The sequence below is a fragment of the Macaca thibetana genome, chromosome 14 (genome assembly GCF_024542745.1).
Source record: "Macaca thibetana thibetana isolate TM-01 chromosome 14, ASM2454274v1, whole genome shotgun sequence".
In the NCBI taxonomy this organism is placed as follows: Eukaryota; Metazoa; Chordata; class Mammalia; order Primates; family Cercopithecidae; genus Macaca; species Macaca thibetana.
In genome coordinates, this window is record NC_065591.1 from 29,977,254 (window position 1) to 29,995,789 (window position 18,536).

General features: G+C 42.3%; 1 protein-coding gene across 3 annotated transcripts in view; it reads left to right on the forward strand.

Annotated features, from left to right (window-relative positions):
* SLC1A2 (solute carrier family 1 member 2) overlaps positions 1 to 18,536 on the forward strand; it is a 171,981-nt gene that overhangs the window by 141,828 nt on the left and 11,617 nt on the right. For all 3 annotated transcript variants that reach the window (XM_050758753.1, XM_050758754.1, XM_050758752.1), the window contains exons 9-10: positions 84 to 218; positions 15,681 to 15,912. In XM_050758753.1, the coding sequence (XP_050614710.1) occupies positions 84 to 218; positions 15,681 to 15,912 (367 nt within the window). The remainder of the gene's footprint in view (positions 1 to 83; positions 219 to 15,680; positions 15,913 to 18,536) is intronic.

Here is an 18,536-nt window from a genome sequence, read left to right on the forward strand (position 1 = left end):
GAAAATTAGAGCTTAAAATTGCCAGGGTTGGTTTTGCTAAGATTCTTTCCGTTTCCATGACCTGGACTTCTCTGTTCTTATAGCCTCACAGCCACCCTGGCAAGCGTCGGCGCGGCCAGTATCCCCAGTGCCGGACTGGTCACCATGCTCCTCATTCTGACGGCCGTGGGCTTGCCAACAGAGGACATCAGCCTGCTGGTGGCTGTGGACTGGCTGCTGTAAGTGCCTGTGGATGGGGTTCTGCTGGGACTGTGAGTACTGCCTCCCAGGGATGGACAGGTAGCAAGGCTGCAACCAAGATCTTAGCTAATCCCCATGGCAACTCCCTCACTCTTCCTTCCTCCTTCCCGCTCACATTTACTGAGTACCTATTTGAGAACGAAAGAAGAAAAAGATTAAATATTTGAAGGCCTCACAGTCTAGTGGAGGAATCAGATAGATTATGACACAAGGTTAAAAGTACAGTAATAAGGAACCAGCTACTGATGCATTCAAAGACTCTCAGAACATTATATTGAATGAACAGAGCCAGACACAAAGGAGTATGTACTGTATGATTCCATTTATATGAAGCTCTAAGAAAAGACAATGTAACACATATCAATAGAAAGAGATCAGTTGGGGCTGGGTGCAGTGGCTCACGCCTGTAATCCCAGCAATTTTGGAGGTCGAGGGAGGTGGATCATCTGACGTCAGGAATTCAAGACCAGCCTGGCCAACATGGTGAAACCCCATCTCTACTAAAAATACAAAAAAATCAGCTGGGCATAGTGGCATGTGCCTATAATCCCAACTCCTGGAGAGGCTGAGGCAGGAGAATTGCTTGAACCTGGGAGGCGGAGGTTGCAGTGAGCTGAGACTGTGCCACTGCCCTGTAGCCTAGGGGACAGAGTGAGACTCTGCCTAAACAAAAAAAGAAAGAACAAAGAGATCAGTGGTTTCTTAGGGCCAGGTATAGGGGAATAGAGATCAACTGGGAAGGAACACAAGGAAACCTTTGGGAGTGACAGAAATGTTCCGTATGCACAGGTATGCACAGGTGTCTACATTTGTCAGAACTCTTCAAACCATGCACTTAAAATGGGTACATTTTGTTGTATGTAAATTACACTTCAATAAAGTGATTAAAACATAGCACACATATAAAAGCACAGTGATAGAGAGAAGCCTTCATCCCAGTCAAGAATGGAAGGACAGAGTGGAGAATATCAAGAAACATGAAAATGGTTACTGAATTTGAGTGTTCACTAGGTGAACAGCTACTAGACTGAGCACTTTTATCTCCCTCTTTAACAGCCTTGAAAGTTCCATGATATTATTCCCACTTTATAGATGAGGACACTAAGGTTTGTAGAGGTAGAGGGACTTGGGAATGGACAGATATTCGACCCTCAGTCAGCCTGTCTCTGGAGCCTGACAAATTCTTGTTTATGGTCACATTCAAGCTTCTAAAGGCAGTGGTAGCTGAGCTGAATCATAACCAATAGGTAAAAGTTTCTCAGGTGAATGTAGGGAGAGGGGCAACAGGACATTCCAGTCAATGCCAGCCTGCACAAAGGCACTGAGGTTATAGCACTGTGAGGATGTACGAGTGGTCTGGTACTCTTGGAGGCAGCGGGTGGTGAAAGGTGAGCAAGATGGACATCCTCAAAGGTCGTGCAGAGAAACTTGAACTTGACCAAGTACAGTAGTTCAGCTACCTTTCTCAGTGAAGGACATTTTCCTCCTTTACAAAACTCACTGCCCATTCACAAAGGTGGGAAAGTCTAAACAGATGGTCCTTGATAAGGGGGTTGCAATGGATCCCTTCTAAGTGCCCACTTGGGCTTTGACGTTCTATGAGATATACACTGATGCCTCCTGTCCAGCATTGGAGTTATATGATAGGGCCTCCGGCAATGCCAGTCTTCAATGTCAGAGGCACAGAGTGACAAGTGCTGGCCCAGAGGCCCAAGGCCAAAGTGCCCACACTTATTTTTCAAACTGCCTCACTTGCCAGTAGCAAATTTTCTGACATTTATTGGCATTGATTTTAAGAGCCGGAAACCACATTTTTTTTTTTTTTTTTCAGATGGAGTCTTGCTCTGTTGCCCAGGATGGAGTGCAGTGGTACAATCTCGGCTCACTGCAACCTCTGCCTCCTGAGTTCAAGCAATTCTCCTGCCTTAGCCTCCTAAGTAGCTGGGACCACAGGCATGTGCCACCACACCCGGCTGATTTTTGTATTTTGTAGAGACAGGGTTTTACTATGTTGGCCAGGCTGGACTCAAACTCCTGACCTCAAGTGATCGGCCCACCTTGGCCTCCCACAATGCTGGGATTACAGGCATGAGCCATTGTGCCCGGCCTCAGAAACCACATTTTGTGGACTTGAGTTTGTTCCTCCTTCCTACCCCCACCCTTCCAAAGAGAGGAAAATGCAAGTGGCTGAAGGGAGGAAGGACATCTGGGAAGGCTAAAAAGAAGCCCAACCTCTCCATAAGATGTGCCTGCTGTTGGTGCAGACAACAGGACTTAGGTTAGAAGTAAGAAGTGCCCAGCACTTTGGGAAGCCTAGGCGGGCAGATCACCTGAGTTCGGGAGTTCAAGTCCAGCCTGATCAACATGGAGAAACCCCGTCTCTACCAAAAATGCAAAATAATTAGCCGGGTGTAGTGGCATATGCCTGTAATCCCACCTGCTCGGGAGGCTAAGGCTGGAGAATCGCTTGAACCTGGGAGGTGGAGGTTGCAGTGAGCTGAGATAGTGCCATTGCACTCCAGCCTGGGCAACAAGAGTGAAATTCCATCTGAAAAAAACAAAACAAAACAAAACAAAACAAAAGCAGAAGAAAGAAGTGGCTCCCTGAACAGAATCAGTTCAACTTAGGAGGACTGCAAGGAGGGCCATGGATCTTCTTGACTGGCTCCTTCATCATCAGAAAACGCTCAGGAAATACCTTTAGCAGAAGGTGAAGAGCAAACAGAATAGCCTCATCTCTGTCTCTGCCAGTCTCTCAGGTGGTGGTAGTGGCATCCTTACCTGCCAGCTTGGTTGTTCTCTGTGTCCTATGTTGGCCCCAAGGGACAGCCTTTCTCATGACATCTGTTCAGACAAGGCAGCTGAGAGTCAATGGTGGTGTATGGGTGGGAAGGATTGTGAGAGAAGGGGATGAAGAATACAAAGGAATGGGGTAGGCTGTTGGATGGAAGGGGGACCAAGGGGAAATGAAGACATTGGCAGTGGTCTAGAGACAGAGCACATAGTAGGAGCTCAATAAATATGTGCTACTCTTAACCACATAGTTGCTGTGTGATAATTAGGGTCCTCCCACATGAGAAGAAAGATGAAGGAAGCCATTTAAGTTCTGCTGGCTTTCCCTGTGACTTGTTGCTGACTTAAACCCTTGACTCTTTGCCTGTCAAGTCTTTTCAATGCGTGTTGTCATTGAGGGTCCCTTGCCTGCTGCAACAATATCACCTCGCTTTTTTCTTGGGCTTATTTCCAAGGCTTTAAACCACCATTAGAGATTCATCTTTTTAAAAAATATTATTGTAGAGGCTGCCCCCATTATAATACAAATGCCTTTGAGTGGAAAAAATGCACTAATATGATCAGGAATGAGGAAAAGGGGCTGATATTTGGTGGGTACTGCAATATCTTTACATCTGTCCCCATTTAATCATTAAGGTGCCCTATGATGTATTTCCAGATGAGAAAACTGGGAATCAGAAGAGTTGAGTGTTTTACCTGATGCACAGCAGAGCTTGTATAGCCAGGTCAGGGCACTTCACCCAACTCTACACAGCCTCCTAATTTGTACTAAGCAGTTCTAGCAATGGGGAGGAGGAGCAGAGAGGCCCAGAGTTGGGAAAGTTGGAGAAGACACACTTATTAGGGCCTCCTATTGGGCTATGGTTTGAATATTTGTCCAGTCCAAAACTCATGTTGACATTTAATTGCCATTGTAGTAATATTAAGAGGTAGGACCTTTAAAAGGTGATTGCGTCATGAAGGCTTCACCCATGAGTGGGGTTGGTGCATTATAAAAGGGCAAGTTCAGCCCCTTCTTGCTCTCTCTTTGCCTTTCTGCCTTCTGCTGTGTCATCATGCAGAAAGAAGGCCCTTGACAGATGCCAGTGTCTTGATCTTGGAGGTTGGGAACCAACCTCCAGAACTCTGAGGAAATAAATTTCTGTTCTTCATAAATTACCCAATCTCAAGTATTTTGTTATAGCAGCACAGACTAAGACACACCTGAATCTGCATGCTAACCAGAGAAATATTTTTGACCTATTTTTTTCTTCTCACAGCATGAAAATAACAAATAGACTCAATGAGGACAAATGGGGTACAATCAAGGTCTTAGCCACTCTTAGAATTCAAGTCCTCCACCCCCAGTGGGTCTGCCATTGTGGGCCCTGTTCCTTCTTGGCAGTCATTTGTTCTCAAGCCTGTTGGATGTGAGTCACTTCATGAAACATTCAAAACCCTGCCTACTTCTGACCTAAATGTTAGCAAATGAAATAGGAGGGCCAGGTCCTCCCAGATCGCCCCACGCAGGTGCTCACATGCTTACACTTGCAAAGGAAAGCAGAGCGTCCTAACTCCAGGGCTGAAGTGTGTCAGCAGGAGGGAGTTGGCTGAATTAAAAAAAAAAAAAAAAAAAAAAAAAAAAAAAAGGATGATACATTTGGATTAACTATATTGATGAAATCAAGTAAGAGAAAACTCTATCCTTGGCTGGAGGTGGGAAGAAAGGGGCAAATGAAGAGCTGTTATCTAGTTCTAGATCTCAAATGGAGGGAGGAGTGTGATGAAGGGAAAGAGAGTCTAAGAGGCAGGAGCCCTGGGTCTGAGAGCTCTGCACTTACTATCCACAGGACCTTGGGCAAGTGACTTTCTGAGCCTCAGCTACATTATGTGTAAAATGGAGCAATAACCTATCAGGCTGGAAGCAAGAGTCTAGGTTCAATGCCTTTGAGTGCCCTTCTAGTTTTAAGACCTAGAGTAGAATTCTGCTGGGGATGAATGATTGTATACAAATAAACATGAGCATTCCTTTTAAGAGGAAAAGAAAAAGGAAGGGTAGAGGATCCTGGGAAAATGTGTGTAGCTGTTTGTAGCTAGGTCGGATCTGCTTTGAATTAGTAATGGTGGCACATTCTTTCTCACCAGCAAGAGGAGTTCCGGAAACTAGCTCTTGGTTATGGGCTCTGTGACTGTTGGGTGCTCATTAGTGTGTAAGTGGTGGTGGGGGCTAAGATGAGATGGGGTGCAACTGGCCATTCCCTAGATAAGTAGCCTGTGGAGGAAAAGCAGACAAGAAGAAAAGGGGGAATTTTTTTTCTCTTTATCCAAGGTTTGTAAGCTTTCATAACTCTAGCAATTTTTCCATTTAAAACCAAACAAAGCCTACAGTGACATTTAATGTGTCACAGTGTTTGCCAACTGCTGGAGACCAGCCAGCCTCGCTACTGCCCTTTAAGCCCTGGATGGTTTTCAACAGGCAAGCTTAGCTGCTCCATAAATGTCATGGTGAAAACCAAGATTCTGGAGTCCTGAAAAATGCCGAGTCCCAGAGCACCGGATGGGTGGGACTGTTTAAAACTAGAAGCTTTCCCTGGGTCCAAGAAGCTCTTTGTGTCAGGAGCCCTTGGCAGATATTTATAAGAGACCTTGCTGACACCCCAATGTCTCTGACAGAGACAGGATGGAGTGATAAATGGGAGCCAATACCAGGAAGAGGTAATAAATAACTGGGTCTGGCTACAGGTAGGAAAAGGAAAATCAAAATAAAGTGAAATCCAAGTGGACCTGTGGCCCAATTCTCACGTAAGACTCTGCTGGTGAGATCTTTTCTGGGCTCACATGTGCTAATGGGGGAATATAGTTGAGATGGCACTTAGAAGGAAGACCTCAAAGAGCCTCCAACCTCCAGGAGTGCTCTGAAGCTCCTCCCATTGGCATTCCTCTCTGGAGAGAATAGAGCATTCGTTCTCAAACTTGAGCATGCACCAAAATCTCCCAGAGATTTATCTGAGGTGGGGCTGGAGAACTGGCATTTCTAACAAGTTCCCAGGTGATTCCGTTGGTGCAATCTCCAGGGACTCCCTTCCAGAAGCAATGAACTAGAGACAGGGAAGGAAAACAGGAGTTTCTGATTGTGGGTATATGAGCACCTCTACTTTTTTTTTGAGTAACAGTTGACAGTTCATGCATCCATTCAGAAAAATAGATTGAAAGGATGCAGGATGCAAATAGCTAATACTTAGTGAGTGTCCCTTAAGTGTTAGACATTGTTCTAAGCACTTTACATGGGCTCATTTAAAAGTCACAGCAGATTATGAAGCAGCTAATAGTATTATCACTGTCTTACGGTTGAGAAAACAGGTTCAGAGAGAAGTAACTTATCCCAATTTAGTGGATATTAACTGGCTGAAATGGGGTTCAAACCTAGATGATCTAGATAGCCTTGGGTGTTCCAGCGTGCTCATCTGAGTTCTGCTGTTTTAAAAATTTAAGACACACACATGTATGCGCCCACACACACACACACACACACACACACTTAACTGACTGACTTACCCTCCACTCATGGCTGGTGGAAAACAAAACTAATTCCTACATTAATCTTTTCTTTGAAGATTTTAGGGGCTTATGTCTGTCTTAGTCTTTTGCTTTGATTTCCCACTTCCACTGAATTCTCTTTTTTACACCTTATCTCCAGTCTACATCAACGTCACCAAGGAATGTGGCCCCTTTTCCACTAAGTCCTTTCCTCTCTCGCCAAAGTGTCAAAGAGGCAGCGTAATTGCAGATCAAGGCAGGATGGGGCAGGGCTATAGTTCTGTGCAGCAAAATCATTTTTAATATATCACAAAATAAATGCGTGTTCATAGAAAAGGGAAGGACAAAGTTTAAAAGAGTAATAAAATGAAAAAGAAGTCATCTCCCCTTCGCCTACTGTTGAATCTCAAGTGTTATTTCACTGTTAATAATTTCAGGTAGGACAGAAATAAAATAAAAATGTAATGTTAGGCATCTCCTTTTTAAAAAAATCTTTTAGTATTCCCCACTCCTGGGAATTTCCCCCTGGGCCTCCTTGTTCTCCATCTTTGAATCTTTCCCCGGCTCTCTGGACACCTCTCTCCTTTTCATCTGTAAAGTAATCTGAGCTCTCTGTGCCTCTTTCCTCATCCTTCTAGATCATGGCCTGCACTCTGACTTTTTACCACCAAAATATCCAACTAGATATTTTACTAAACAAAAACCAATTGTGTCTCTAGAGCTAATCTGCTTTCAAGTCTTAAACTCACAATCCATCCTGGTCCTGCCCCTTCCGCATACCAGCCTCCCCATTCTCCCCTGCCCAGCCCATGCCATGAGTAAATGAAGCATAGTCTCAGTCCTCAGGAGCTTATAGTCTAGTAATGTGTCAAGAAATCCCAATGGAGCATGCTAGGTGCAAAAAGAAATGGATAAGATGTAGTGGAGGAATAAAAGAGAGAATGCTCTGATCCTGTTTTCACTTGGACTAAAAATGGTAATATAAGGAGAAGCTTCTTCTGGGTCCTATAAGCCTTTTATATAAAAGAGCCTTGGTGGAGGACCTCTTGGTTGACAAGCACTCAATACATGTTAGCAGTTATTATCTTCTCAACATGATTGCAGGTGAGTATCACTCTCCATATGTTATGAATGAGAAAACTGAGCAGGACAGGCTAAGAAATCTTTTCTGTTGGAGCTGGGATTGTTATCTGGGCTGGAATCCGGACTTCACGCTCTTAGCCAATGCTTACATGGATCTCCTTTTCTTCCCTAACCCCATGTGACTTTAGCCCTTCAATGCCCAGAGCTGTGCCAGCCTTCCTCAGGTTTGGGGCCTCAAGTGACCCCTCTGCCACACCCTGCCCCTAAAGACAGTCCCTTGACACCATGCATCCTGAGAGGCAGGCACTATGTTTTGTTTCTATCAATATTAAGTTGAACCATATGAAATTGCCAATATTTTACCTTTTTATATTGAAATAAATGGCAATTTCATATGGTTCAATCCAATGCAAGACACCAGATGAATTGTGGGTGACCCAGCTCCCTCAGCCCTGTTCTTCTCTGTGAACCAGGAGTTCCAGACAATTTCACATTTCCCTGCTAGAGGATATAAACTGAGAGATGAAGATGAGACAGAGTACCTTGGTACTTGTTTTTCTTCTAGTGAACCAGACCCAGTGACTCAGTGCGAAATAACTCAGTCAAGCCCCTCTCTCATTTTTGGTTCCTGGTGACCTCTAAAGCATAGCTGTGTCATCTGTAGAAAACCCACAAAATGGGCCAGGCGCAGTGGCTCACGTCTGTAATCCCAGCACTTTGAGAGGCTGAGGTGGGCGGATCACGTGGTCAGGAGTTCAAGACCAGCCTGGCCAACATGGTGAAACCCTGTCTCCACTAAAAATACAAAAATTAGCTGGGCATTGTGGTGCATGCCTATAATCCCAGCTACTCGAGAGGCTAAGGCGGGAGAATTACTTGAACCAGGATGCAGGAGGTGTGGTGGCAGTGAGCCAAGATCACGCCACTGCACTCCAACCTGCGATACAGAGTGAGACTTCATCTCAAAAAAAAAAGAAAATCCATGAAATGCAAGATCAGCTTTCATCTTCATCCCCTTCTTTCAGTCCTGACACACAGCCTCTAGACCCAAAGATGGCGTCACACACTCTAAAAGTTGTTTTTTACCAAGTCTTAAAGCTCCTGAGGTCAACACGAAAGACAGGGTTTCCTGAGTGGTCAGGGATGATTGTGAGAGAAAATGAAACTCTTTGCCTGTGGAGAAACTTTCCACACATGAACCGCAAACTCCCATGTCCTGCTTTGGGCCTGAGTTAAACTTCCCCAGAGTTGGTCAGACATTCCCCTGGCAGCTTCAACGGTGTTCTGCCTTGCAGCATTTTCAGAAAGGAAGACCCAGGTAGAGCAGCCATGACCTACCTCCTGGCTGGGCATCCTGGGAATCTTCCCAGAATGCCTTGTGGCAGAGAAACCTGGCATGAGAGGGTTCTGTATTCTAGTTTAATCCAAATTAATAGCTTTCTGTTTAACAGAACCCCTTTAACGTCCTGCCTTCTCACTTAGAAACCTATCTTCATAACCTTGCCTTTTACTCCTTCCCTTCTGTATTGATGCAATACAGTCCCTCCACCAAAGGAAATGGCCCTTATCTGCACTCTGGACTTCCATCCTCTCTGATCTCTCTAGGAACCTAACTTCATCAATTATTCCCCCTTCTCTGTGTCTTCAGTTACTTCTTCTCCACCAACGTCTTCTCTTTTTGATTTAAACATGTTCAAATATTCTACCTCTTAAAATAAAAATTTGATCTCCTTTCCATTTCCATCTGCCATTTCCTCTCCTTCCTTTCTTATCAATCATCTTGAATAAGCTGATTATACATAATGTCTCCATTTCTTCACCTCACATTCAATTTTTCACCTGTAGTAAGCTGGCTTCTATCACTACCTCTGTATTGAAACTGCCCTTGCCAGGCCAATAGTTACCTCTTTGTTGTTAAAACCAAAATAACTTTTTTATCTTTATTTTTTTTTTTTTTTGACGGAGTCTCGCTCTGTTGCCCAGGCTGGAGTGCAGTAGTGCTATCGCAGCTCACTGCAACCTTCATCTCCTGGGCGCAAGCGATTCTCCCGCCTTAGCCTCCAGAGCATCTGGGATTACAGGTGCACGCCATCATGCCTGGCTAATTTTCTGCATTTTTAGTAGAGACGGGGTTTCGCCATGCTAGCCAGGCTGGTCTCAAACACCTGACCTTATGATCTGCCCACCTCAGCCTCCCAAAGAACCTTCTTACCCTCATCTCACCTGATCCCTAGATAATAATTAGCATTGTTTGCCACACCCTTATTTTGGAAGCATACTTCCATTTACTTATGAAATACCAAACTCTTCTAGTTTCCTTTCACTTTTGCAGGCTCTTATCTTTCCCATTCATTAAATGTTGGTTGACCTTAGTGTTCCAGCCTAGACTGTCTGCTTTTTTCACTCTGCATTCTCTCCAAGGATTAACTAAGCACCTCTCTGGCATCCTCAGCCATCTCTATGTGATGAATCCTATTATCACCTGCATCTCAGATGTGTCTCCTGACCGTCAGTCCATATTATCAGCCATCTGTGGGGCATCTGCTCATAACTGAGTCATATGCTTCACCCTCAACGTTTCCAAACCAAAGCCAGAATCTTTTCCACTCCAACTCATCATACTCCCTACATGTGCTTACATTGTCTACTGGTTGCCCAAACCAGAAACCTGAGAGGAATCTTTAACTCTTTTTTATTCCCTATAACCAGTCTTCAAGTCCTGTAATTCTGTCTCCTGAGTCTTGCTCAAATCCATCTTTTTCCAAATCCACCATATCCTCACTAACTGGATTTCACTCTTTCAGGCTTATCTTTTTTTAGTTTGTTCTTCACAATGGAACAAACATGATCTTTTCTTTCAATGGTACTTCATTACACTTGGGATAAAGACTAACCCCTGAACTTGACTGATAAAGACTAACCCCTGAACTTGACTGATACATGATTTGGTTAATTCTTATTTTCTGCGTCTCTCACTATACTTGTTAGCCATCCTGAATTCATCTAAGTGTTCCTACCTCTTAGATTTCCTGCATATTATTTCCTTCCTCTCTCTAGCTCATTTTCTTGGACTTATCCTTAGGGCCAACTCAAGATATTTCTACTTAAAGCTTTTATTGTGACGCAAGTGTGATAGTGTTCTACCTATATGACCCTGTAGCACTCTGTACTCATTTCTTTTTGAACATTTATCTCACTCTACTGGAGGAGATAGACAAATAAACAGTACATGGGTTCTTGGGGAAAAGGGAGTTTAGGAAGGATTTTTGCTGCCTGGGCAATTGGCATAGTGCCCTTACACACTCTAAGAAGCTTATTAAACATCTGTTGAATAAATAAATTCACTAACAAAGAACTCAAAGTATTAGAGTTGATGTTTTCTTCTTCTTTCTACTTGGCTATTAACAGGTGTAAGAAAAGGAACATTTTCATGCTCATGTATGCCTGTAACCTACAATGAGTACTTAAAGCATGTCTAGTATTTTTCTTATTCCACTTAATACAACCTCCTGTGAGGCTGGTATTAGCCTCATTCCCTATTTCATGCTCAGGTGAAAAGTGATTTCCTCAAGTGGGAACCAGAAGACCTGGGTTAGTGTTCTCACCCAAGGTCCAGGGTCTTTTGCATCTTGATTTTCCATCAAAAGAATAAAAGCATCAATCTGCTTTTATTGTTTTTAAAAAATTCATTCATTCATTCATTCATTTTTGAGACAGAGTCTTGCTCTGTTGCCCAGGCTGGAGTACAGTGGCACAATCTTGACTCACTGCAGCCTCCGCCTCCCAGGCTGAAACGATTCTCCTGCCTCAGCCTCCCAAGTAGCTGGGATTACAGGCATGTACCACCACGCCTGGCTAATTTTTGTATTTTTAGTACAGACTGGGTTTAGTAGAGACTGGGCTGGTCTTGCACTCGTGACCTCAAGTAATCCACCCACCTCTGCCTCCCAAAGTGCTGGGATTACAGGCATGAGCCACTGCATTCAGCCAGTCTGCTTTTATCCTGTACAACTCTGTCTTGCATCCATTCCTGTCCTAATGGCTATTTCATTGGCCAGAGTTCTTTTTCAGATGCAGGGAGATCTGATGGCATGGAAGAGATGTGGTGGTAAAAAGAAAAAATATGGGGAAAACTTACTCAGAAATCCTATTCCAAAAACTTGGCTACTTCAGTGGCTGCTTCTGGAGAGCAAGGATTTGGTGTCAAGGGTTGAAGAAGCAGTCGTTTGTAAACTTATGTCAACCACTTGAGTGGAAATGGATTTGTTAAACTGGAAAAGTCGTTAACCCTTTAGCATAGTATTTTGTGTTTTTGTTCAAAACATGGTATGTGAGTGGAGTTATCCCCAAAAAGGGTAGGACCCAGCACGTAATGAGTGTCAACTATGGGCTAGGAACTGAATTTGTCTTCCTCAAATTCTATAAAGTATTAATAGTTATTTTGGCTACAAGAGAAAAATTATGGTTGAGCAAGTGTCTTAGTCCATTCAGACTGCATAACAAAATACTATATACCAGGTGGCTTATAAACAACAAAAATTTATTTCTTACAGTTCTGTGGAGGCTTGGAAGTTCAAGATCAAGGCACTGGCAGATTCTTTGTCTGGTGAGGGTCTGCTTCCTCATAGACAGCTATCTTTTCACTCTAGCCTCACATAGTAGAAAGGCCAACGAGTCTCTGTTGGGCCCCTTTTCTGAGGCCACCAATCCCATTCATGAAGGCTTCACCCATGTGACCTCATCACCTCCCAATGGTCCCGTCTCCAAATACAATCACCTTGGAGATTAGGTTTCTTCATATGAATTTGGGGGGGATGCAAACATTCAGATCACAGCAGTAAGTCATCCAGATTGCACAGTTAGTAAGTGGCTGAGCTAGATTCAAAACCAGGGCTGTGTGGTTCCAGGGTGCTTCTCAACATGTGGCAGATGCTGGATTCTGGAGTAGTACTGCCTGTGTTCACACTTGCTCTATGACTTTACTAGGATGTGAGACTTTGGGAAGCCACTAATCTCTCCAGGCCTTAGTTCTGTCATCTAGTAAATATGAATAATAATCCCTCTTCAGAGTTATAGTGAGGGTTAAATAAGGTAGTATCTATAAAGTATATTCTTTTTTTTTTTTTTTAATTTCTTGAGGCAGAGTCTCACTCTTGCACAGGCTGGAGTGCAGTGGCATCATCTCGGCTCACTGCAACCTCTGCCTCCCAGGTTCAAGCAATTCTCCCGTCTTAGCCTCCCGAGTATCTGGGATTATAGGCACACACCATCATGCCCGGCTAATTTTGTACTTTTAGTACTGTATTGTTAACCAGGCTTATCTCAAATGCCTGATCTCAGGTGATCCACCCGCCTCGGCCTCCCAAAGTGCTGTGATTACAGGCGTGAGCCACCATGCCCAGCCTATAAAGAATATTCTTACACATAGTAAGTGTGATATAAATTTAATTGTCCTCATCATTATCACCACCACCACCATCATTACCTTTGGTCTCTTTCTTTGCCAATAATGCAAATTATTCTGGGCTATGAGATCAGTGGGTACTCAGAGTATTGCTCTGGAAGACTTTAGCATTCTTTGAAATTTTGCAATTGGTCAAAGGTATTGGATATGTAAACTAAAAAGTATCTGAGTCAGGTCTCAATCAATTTAGAAGCTTATTTTTCCAAGGTTAAAGACATGCCCAGAAGAAAAAAACATGGAATCACAGTAACAGTCTGTAGCCGGTACTTTTCTCCAAAGATGATTTTGAGGGCTTCCATATTTAAAAGGGAAATGCAGTCTGGAGGGAAAAGAGGGAGAGTCTGGTCACTTTACTGAATCCACATGTTGCCAGGGAAAAGAAGCTGGTAGGGGAATAGATAATTAGGTATTTGTCTTGTGCTCAGTAAATTGGCACTTTACATAAGATAAGGTGAACATAGAGTAGCTACCTGTGGAGATATTTAACTATTAGCTATCTGCTTAGGAACAGAAGGAAAGGCAGTTTCTTGCATGATTCAACTTTCGGCTTTTTCTTTTTTTTTTTTCCATTTGACATAGTAAATTGGGGGCTGGAGTTTTTGCTTTCCTTTCACAGATATATGACTCAGGATACATTCCAGGAGGGACTGAAAGTATAGTGGAGTAGCTCCAAAGTAGACCACAACCATATAATGGACAAATAGGTCAGCTAGTTAGTTGGGAGTGTTGCCATAGAAATTGTGCTATAAATAGGGTTAATGTTTTCAGGGGGTGATAGTAACTTAACTAGCCATATTTGGATGAGCTACCTAGAAGTTGCCACAAATATATTTGAATTGACTTGATACAATTTATAATAATATTAGAATTATACATCATAGATTAAATATTTTTTTGAGTTCCTATTAAATGTCCGGAAGCATGTAAGCACTTTGTTATCTTATTTCATCTTCACCACAACCTTATGTATTGGAGATTTTTATTATATTCATTTTATGAATGAGGCAACTAAGGCTCTCAAATGTCAAGTATCATCAGGGTTGTCACACAGGCAAGGGACAAATTGGCATTCAAATCCAAATCAGGCTGCCTCTAAAGTCTGTGCTTTTTCTTAACTACTGTCATGTATTCCTTCCTAAAACCCATACACTGGGACTTCTTAGCCACGTATTCCAAGTGCCCGATTTTGTGGATGACCTCAAGACCCAGTCTTCGTTCAGATGTAGACACGATCACCCTGAGGCGGATTCTCCAAAGCAGAAGAGGCGCAAGAGCATTCTCAGATGGAGAGAGGCCCACAAGAGTTAAACTCCAGCTTTGATCACAATTTTCCCCACATTTTCTTCTTAGTTGAAATCAGAAAGACGACCAGCTTATACTTTGCAAACAACTGGCCTTGCAAGGGAGCCAGGCCTGATTCTTCCTAGTGCAGCTTCCTTATTATTCTCTAATAAGAAATAGATTTAATAATAGCAACTAGAATTTATTTAGAGTTTGTTCCAAGAACAAGTTAAAGTTTCCGCTTTGCCTGGAACTAATATTATTTGAATTGAAAGCTACAATGTCCTGGACTAAGACTGTCTCAGCAGCATCTTTATGTAAACAACTTCATTTTAATTTTTTTAAAACATTTTTTGTAGTTTTTCAGCATCCTTTTAAGACTTTGAATATCTGGTAAACATGGCCAAAAGGATTCTTCACACTGATTTGACTTGAACTTATGGATGAGAGGAGAAAACTTACTCTTAAGAATTTAATTAGCTTTCCTGGCACTGAATTTCTGAGAGAGAGAGAGTTATCAACCATCCTTTTTTCAAGTTAAAACTTGCAACACAAGATTTGGAGAAGGATTTTCTTAATATTTCCTGATTCCAGAAACACTCTGGGAGATTTAATTTTTTTTTAGGTTAATAGAGCAAGATAAAGTATTTTGTTTTTTTCAGGACGAGTAGTCGTTATAACACATATTGGTCAATGAGAAAATTATGGCTGGATTTCTTATCTAACAGCTGTGTCTGTGTGTGAGGGAAGTGGGTGCAGGGAGAAAGGAAGGCTTAGTTCCCATTCTTACAAAAACAGTGACTTTTCTACTATGAGAAAGTTCACAGATGAGTTTTTCCAGTAAAACTAATAAGTAACATAAGCAGAAATAGTGTAGCGTCTTCAAAAACAGAACAGTTTAAATCAGGAGTGGTTGCTGCACTCAGCTAGGTGTGTCTGGAGCCTGTGTACTAATTCTGATTTAGACACATTATTTTTCTTTAATCCTTTCTTTCCTCCTCCTCCTCCTCCTTTTCCTTTGCTACTGGTTATTGGTGTTTACCATTTGCCAGACATTTTACCAAGCCCTTTACGTATAATATCTCATGGAATTTTCACACGGTCTATGAGAGAAGTATAAGCATCATCTCCAACTGACAAGGAAGTCAAGGCTCATGAAGGTTAAGTAACTTGCCCCAAATCAAGCAGAGGGAAAAGGTAGAGCCAGAACTCAACCCTACGTCTCTCTGACTCTAGACCTTGACCTCTCAACCACCACATAATACTGCTTCCTCACTGAACCTTTTCTGTTCTTTGTTCTCAGGGACAGGATGAGAACTTCAGTCAATGTTGTGGGTGACTCTTTTGGGGCTGGGATAGTCTATCACCTCTCCAAGTCTGAGCTGGATACCATTGACTCCCAGCATCGAGTGCATGAAGATATTGAAATGACCAAGACTCAATCCATTTATGATGACATGAAGAACCATAGGGAAAGCAACTCTAATCAATGTGTCTATGCTGCACACAACTCTGTCATAGTAGATGAGTGCAAGGTACATTTCCCATTCATGGATATCGAGACCTGTATATAGTAGTGCATGCTCGATTTCTTAAGAAAAAAAAAAAAAAAAAAAAAACCATAAAGCCCTGCATGTATTATTGTCACATTTATTTTCCTAAAGAATCATGTAACCCAAGCTTCTGTGAGTCCCAGATCATCTAATTCTGTGTCTAACGTGGCAGGAAATCAACAAGTCTGACAGAGAAAGAGTCAATCAGTTGCTTATTTTGTCCATGTGACATGAAACAACCATTGGATTCCCCCATCTACCCCACTTGACTAATTTGACCAGTTATCTTGAATATTTTGCCCAAGAATTTGTGGTTACTAGAGCTTTTCTGACTTTCAAATATTTGATTCCTCAATTGAAACATCAAGAGAAATCCCAAGCTGATGTACCTATCACAAGTATTGTCCTTGCTATATATCACATATTGGTCAAAAATGTGCCCACAGAACTTTACACAACTATCTTTTTCTTAATTATTTTTGTGGGAAAGGTGAATTTTGACCTGAGAGTACCTTGCTCCAAAAGTGGGTAAACAATTTCAAGTAGAGAACAGGTATCCTTCAGGACAATTATCCAGAAATGTCTTTTTAAAAACACTACATCTCAGACACTGCCTGGCTGCGCCATGCAGCATGGATGTTCTGGGCTCTCCTCCAAGCTGTTGGGTGCTAATTCTTCAAGCTTGATGGGCTCTGTCTAGCCTTCATTGTAACTAATTTGACATTGTCAAAGTCAGAGTGTCATGACCAGAGTAAAGCAAACTTGGAGAAACCCTGGCAGGTGAGCAGAATCAACTCTGGGGGTTGGTTTCTAAAATGATTCCACACAGCAGCTGAGGACAAGCTGAACCCAGCCAGAGATCTCTGGTACCTTTTTGACTTCTGTTGACAAGGTCACATTTAATCACTAATTTCTTCCTTTATTACTTCTGGGTCATTACAAATACATACTATGGCTCTTGCTGGGCAACTAAGGATGTCACAGAAATAATTCTCTTTACTGGATTGTAACATAGGTCCAGAATTCTCGTGGACTAGCACAGGCTTTTGCTTGTCCTCTCTATGTAAGATACATACATGGGTGAACAAGGAATCTGAAACAAATTAGGGAGGGAAACCATCCATCAAGAGGCAATTGCACAAGTTTATTAATTGACTCAGTGAAAATGATTCAAATTATTAGAAATTCAGATGTGCCTAAAGGACATGATGCATTCTCATGGAAAGCTGGTGTTTCCCACATCTGAGTGAATGCGCTGGATTATTCCCCGTCAAAATGTTAGTTTGAATCAACAAGGGTCAATAATCTTGTGAATGGCTTTATGTTCTATTATATTTAAGTACTTGTTGTGTGCCTTGTAAGGTTTAGTTGAGTGTCCCTGTCTCATTCCTGTGAGATCCTATATTTTGATTATTCATCAAGTATTTACTAAATGCCTATTATCTATAAAGCCATAAATTAGGCACTGGAGGACAGCAAGGAGAATGTACAATGTTGATAAGACTTGAACTCGAATTATTGCCATATGAGGAAAAGTTATGTAAAACAAAACATCACAATTTTTTAAAAATTTCATAATTATATTTGAGAAGAATCCTAGTGGTTAATTGCGTATGGCCCTTTTGGAGTTTCTCAAGAGGCTTCTTAATATTTTGTAGGACACTTTTTTAAAAAGAAGGTGTGTGCACGTGGAGATATCTTTAGATTTCAGACTTCCTGGATTTGTTTTTGAAGGACATCAAGCACATGAGGATAAATTTGCTTCTTTTTGTTTGTTTCTGAGACAGAGTTTCGCTCTTGTTGCCCAGGCTGGAGTGCAACGGCGTGCTCTCTGCTCACCGCAACCTCCGCCTCCCAGGTTCAAGCGATTCTTCTGCCTCCGCCTCTTGAGTAGCTGGGATTTTTTTTTTTTTTTTTTTTTTTTGTATTTTCAGTAGAGAAAGGGTTTCTCTGGTCAGTAACTCCTTATCTCGGGTGATCCACCCGCCTCGGCCTCACGAGCTGCTGAGATTACAGGCGTGAGCCACTGTGCCTGGCCAATTTGCTTCATTTTTAAAAGCAAACTATTTCAAGCCCTATAAGGAAATGTTGTGAATTATCCATATCAGTAGGAAGTAAGCTAATTAGCAGTAAGGCTTTGTCCCCAGTTATACTACTGTGACCCAGCACCTAAAATAGTGTCTGGCATGTTGTAGGGTTCTCAATAAATATTTGTTGAATGTATCCTTTTAGCATCTTTAGTCCTTGCTGTATTTCAGATAATGTTTTTGCTGGACATTCCATAGAGATAGTGGATCAATCTCTATATAAATGGTCAGTCAGCCAACCATCTGCAAACTCATTGGTTAATTAGCCTTTAGGTGACCAGTGGTCAAGCTGAGCAGGTCTTGAAGATGATGAAAATAGCTCTATTGGTTTATCAACTGTTTCAGCTGTTTACATTTTTAATGAAACGGTTGGGTTCAGCTCAGTGAAGGCTATTTTATCCTCAGCCTTTGCTAGGTAAAGCAAGTTGATTTTTCTCACTCTAAATCAGTTAACTGTGTTGACGCTGATGTGGGAAGGAGGCAGCCAGAGCCATGGAGATACATTTACACCTTTCTGAG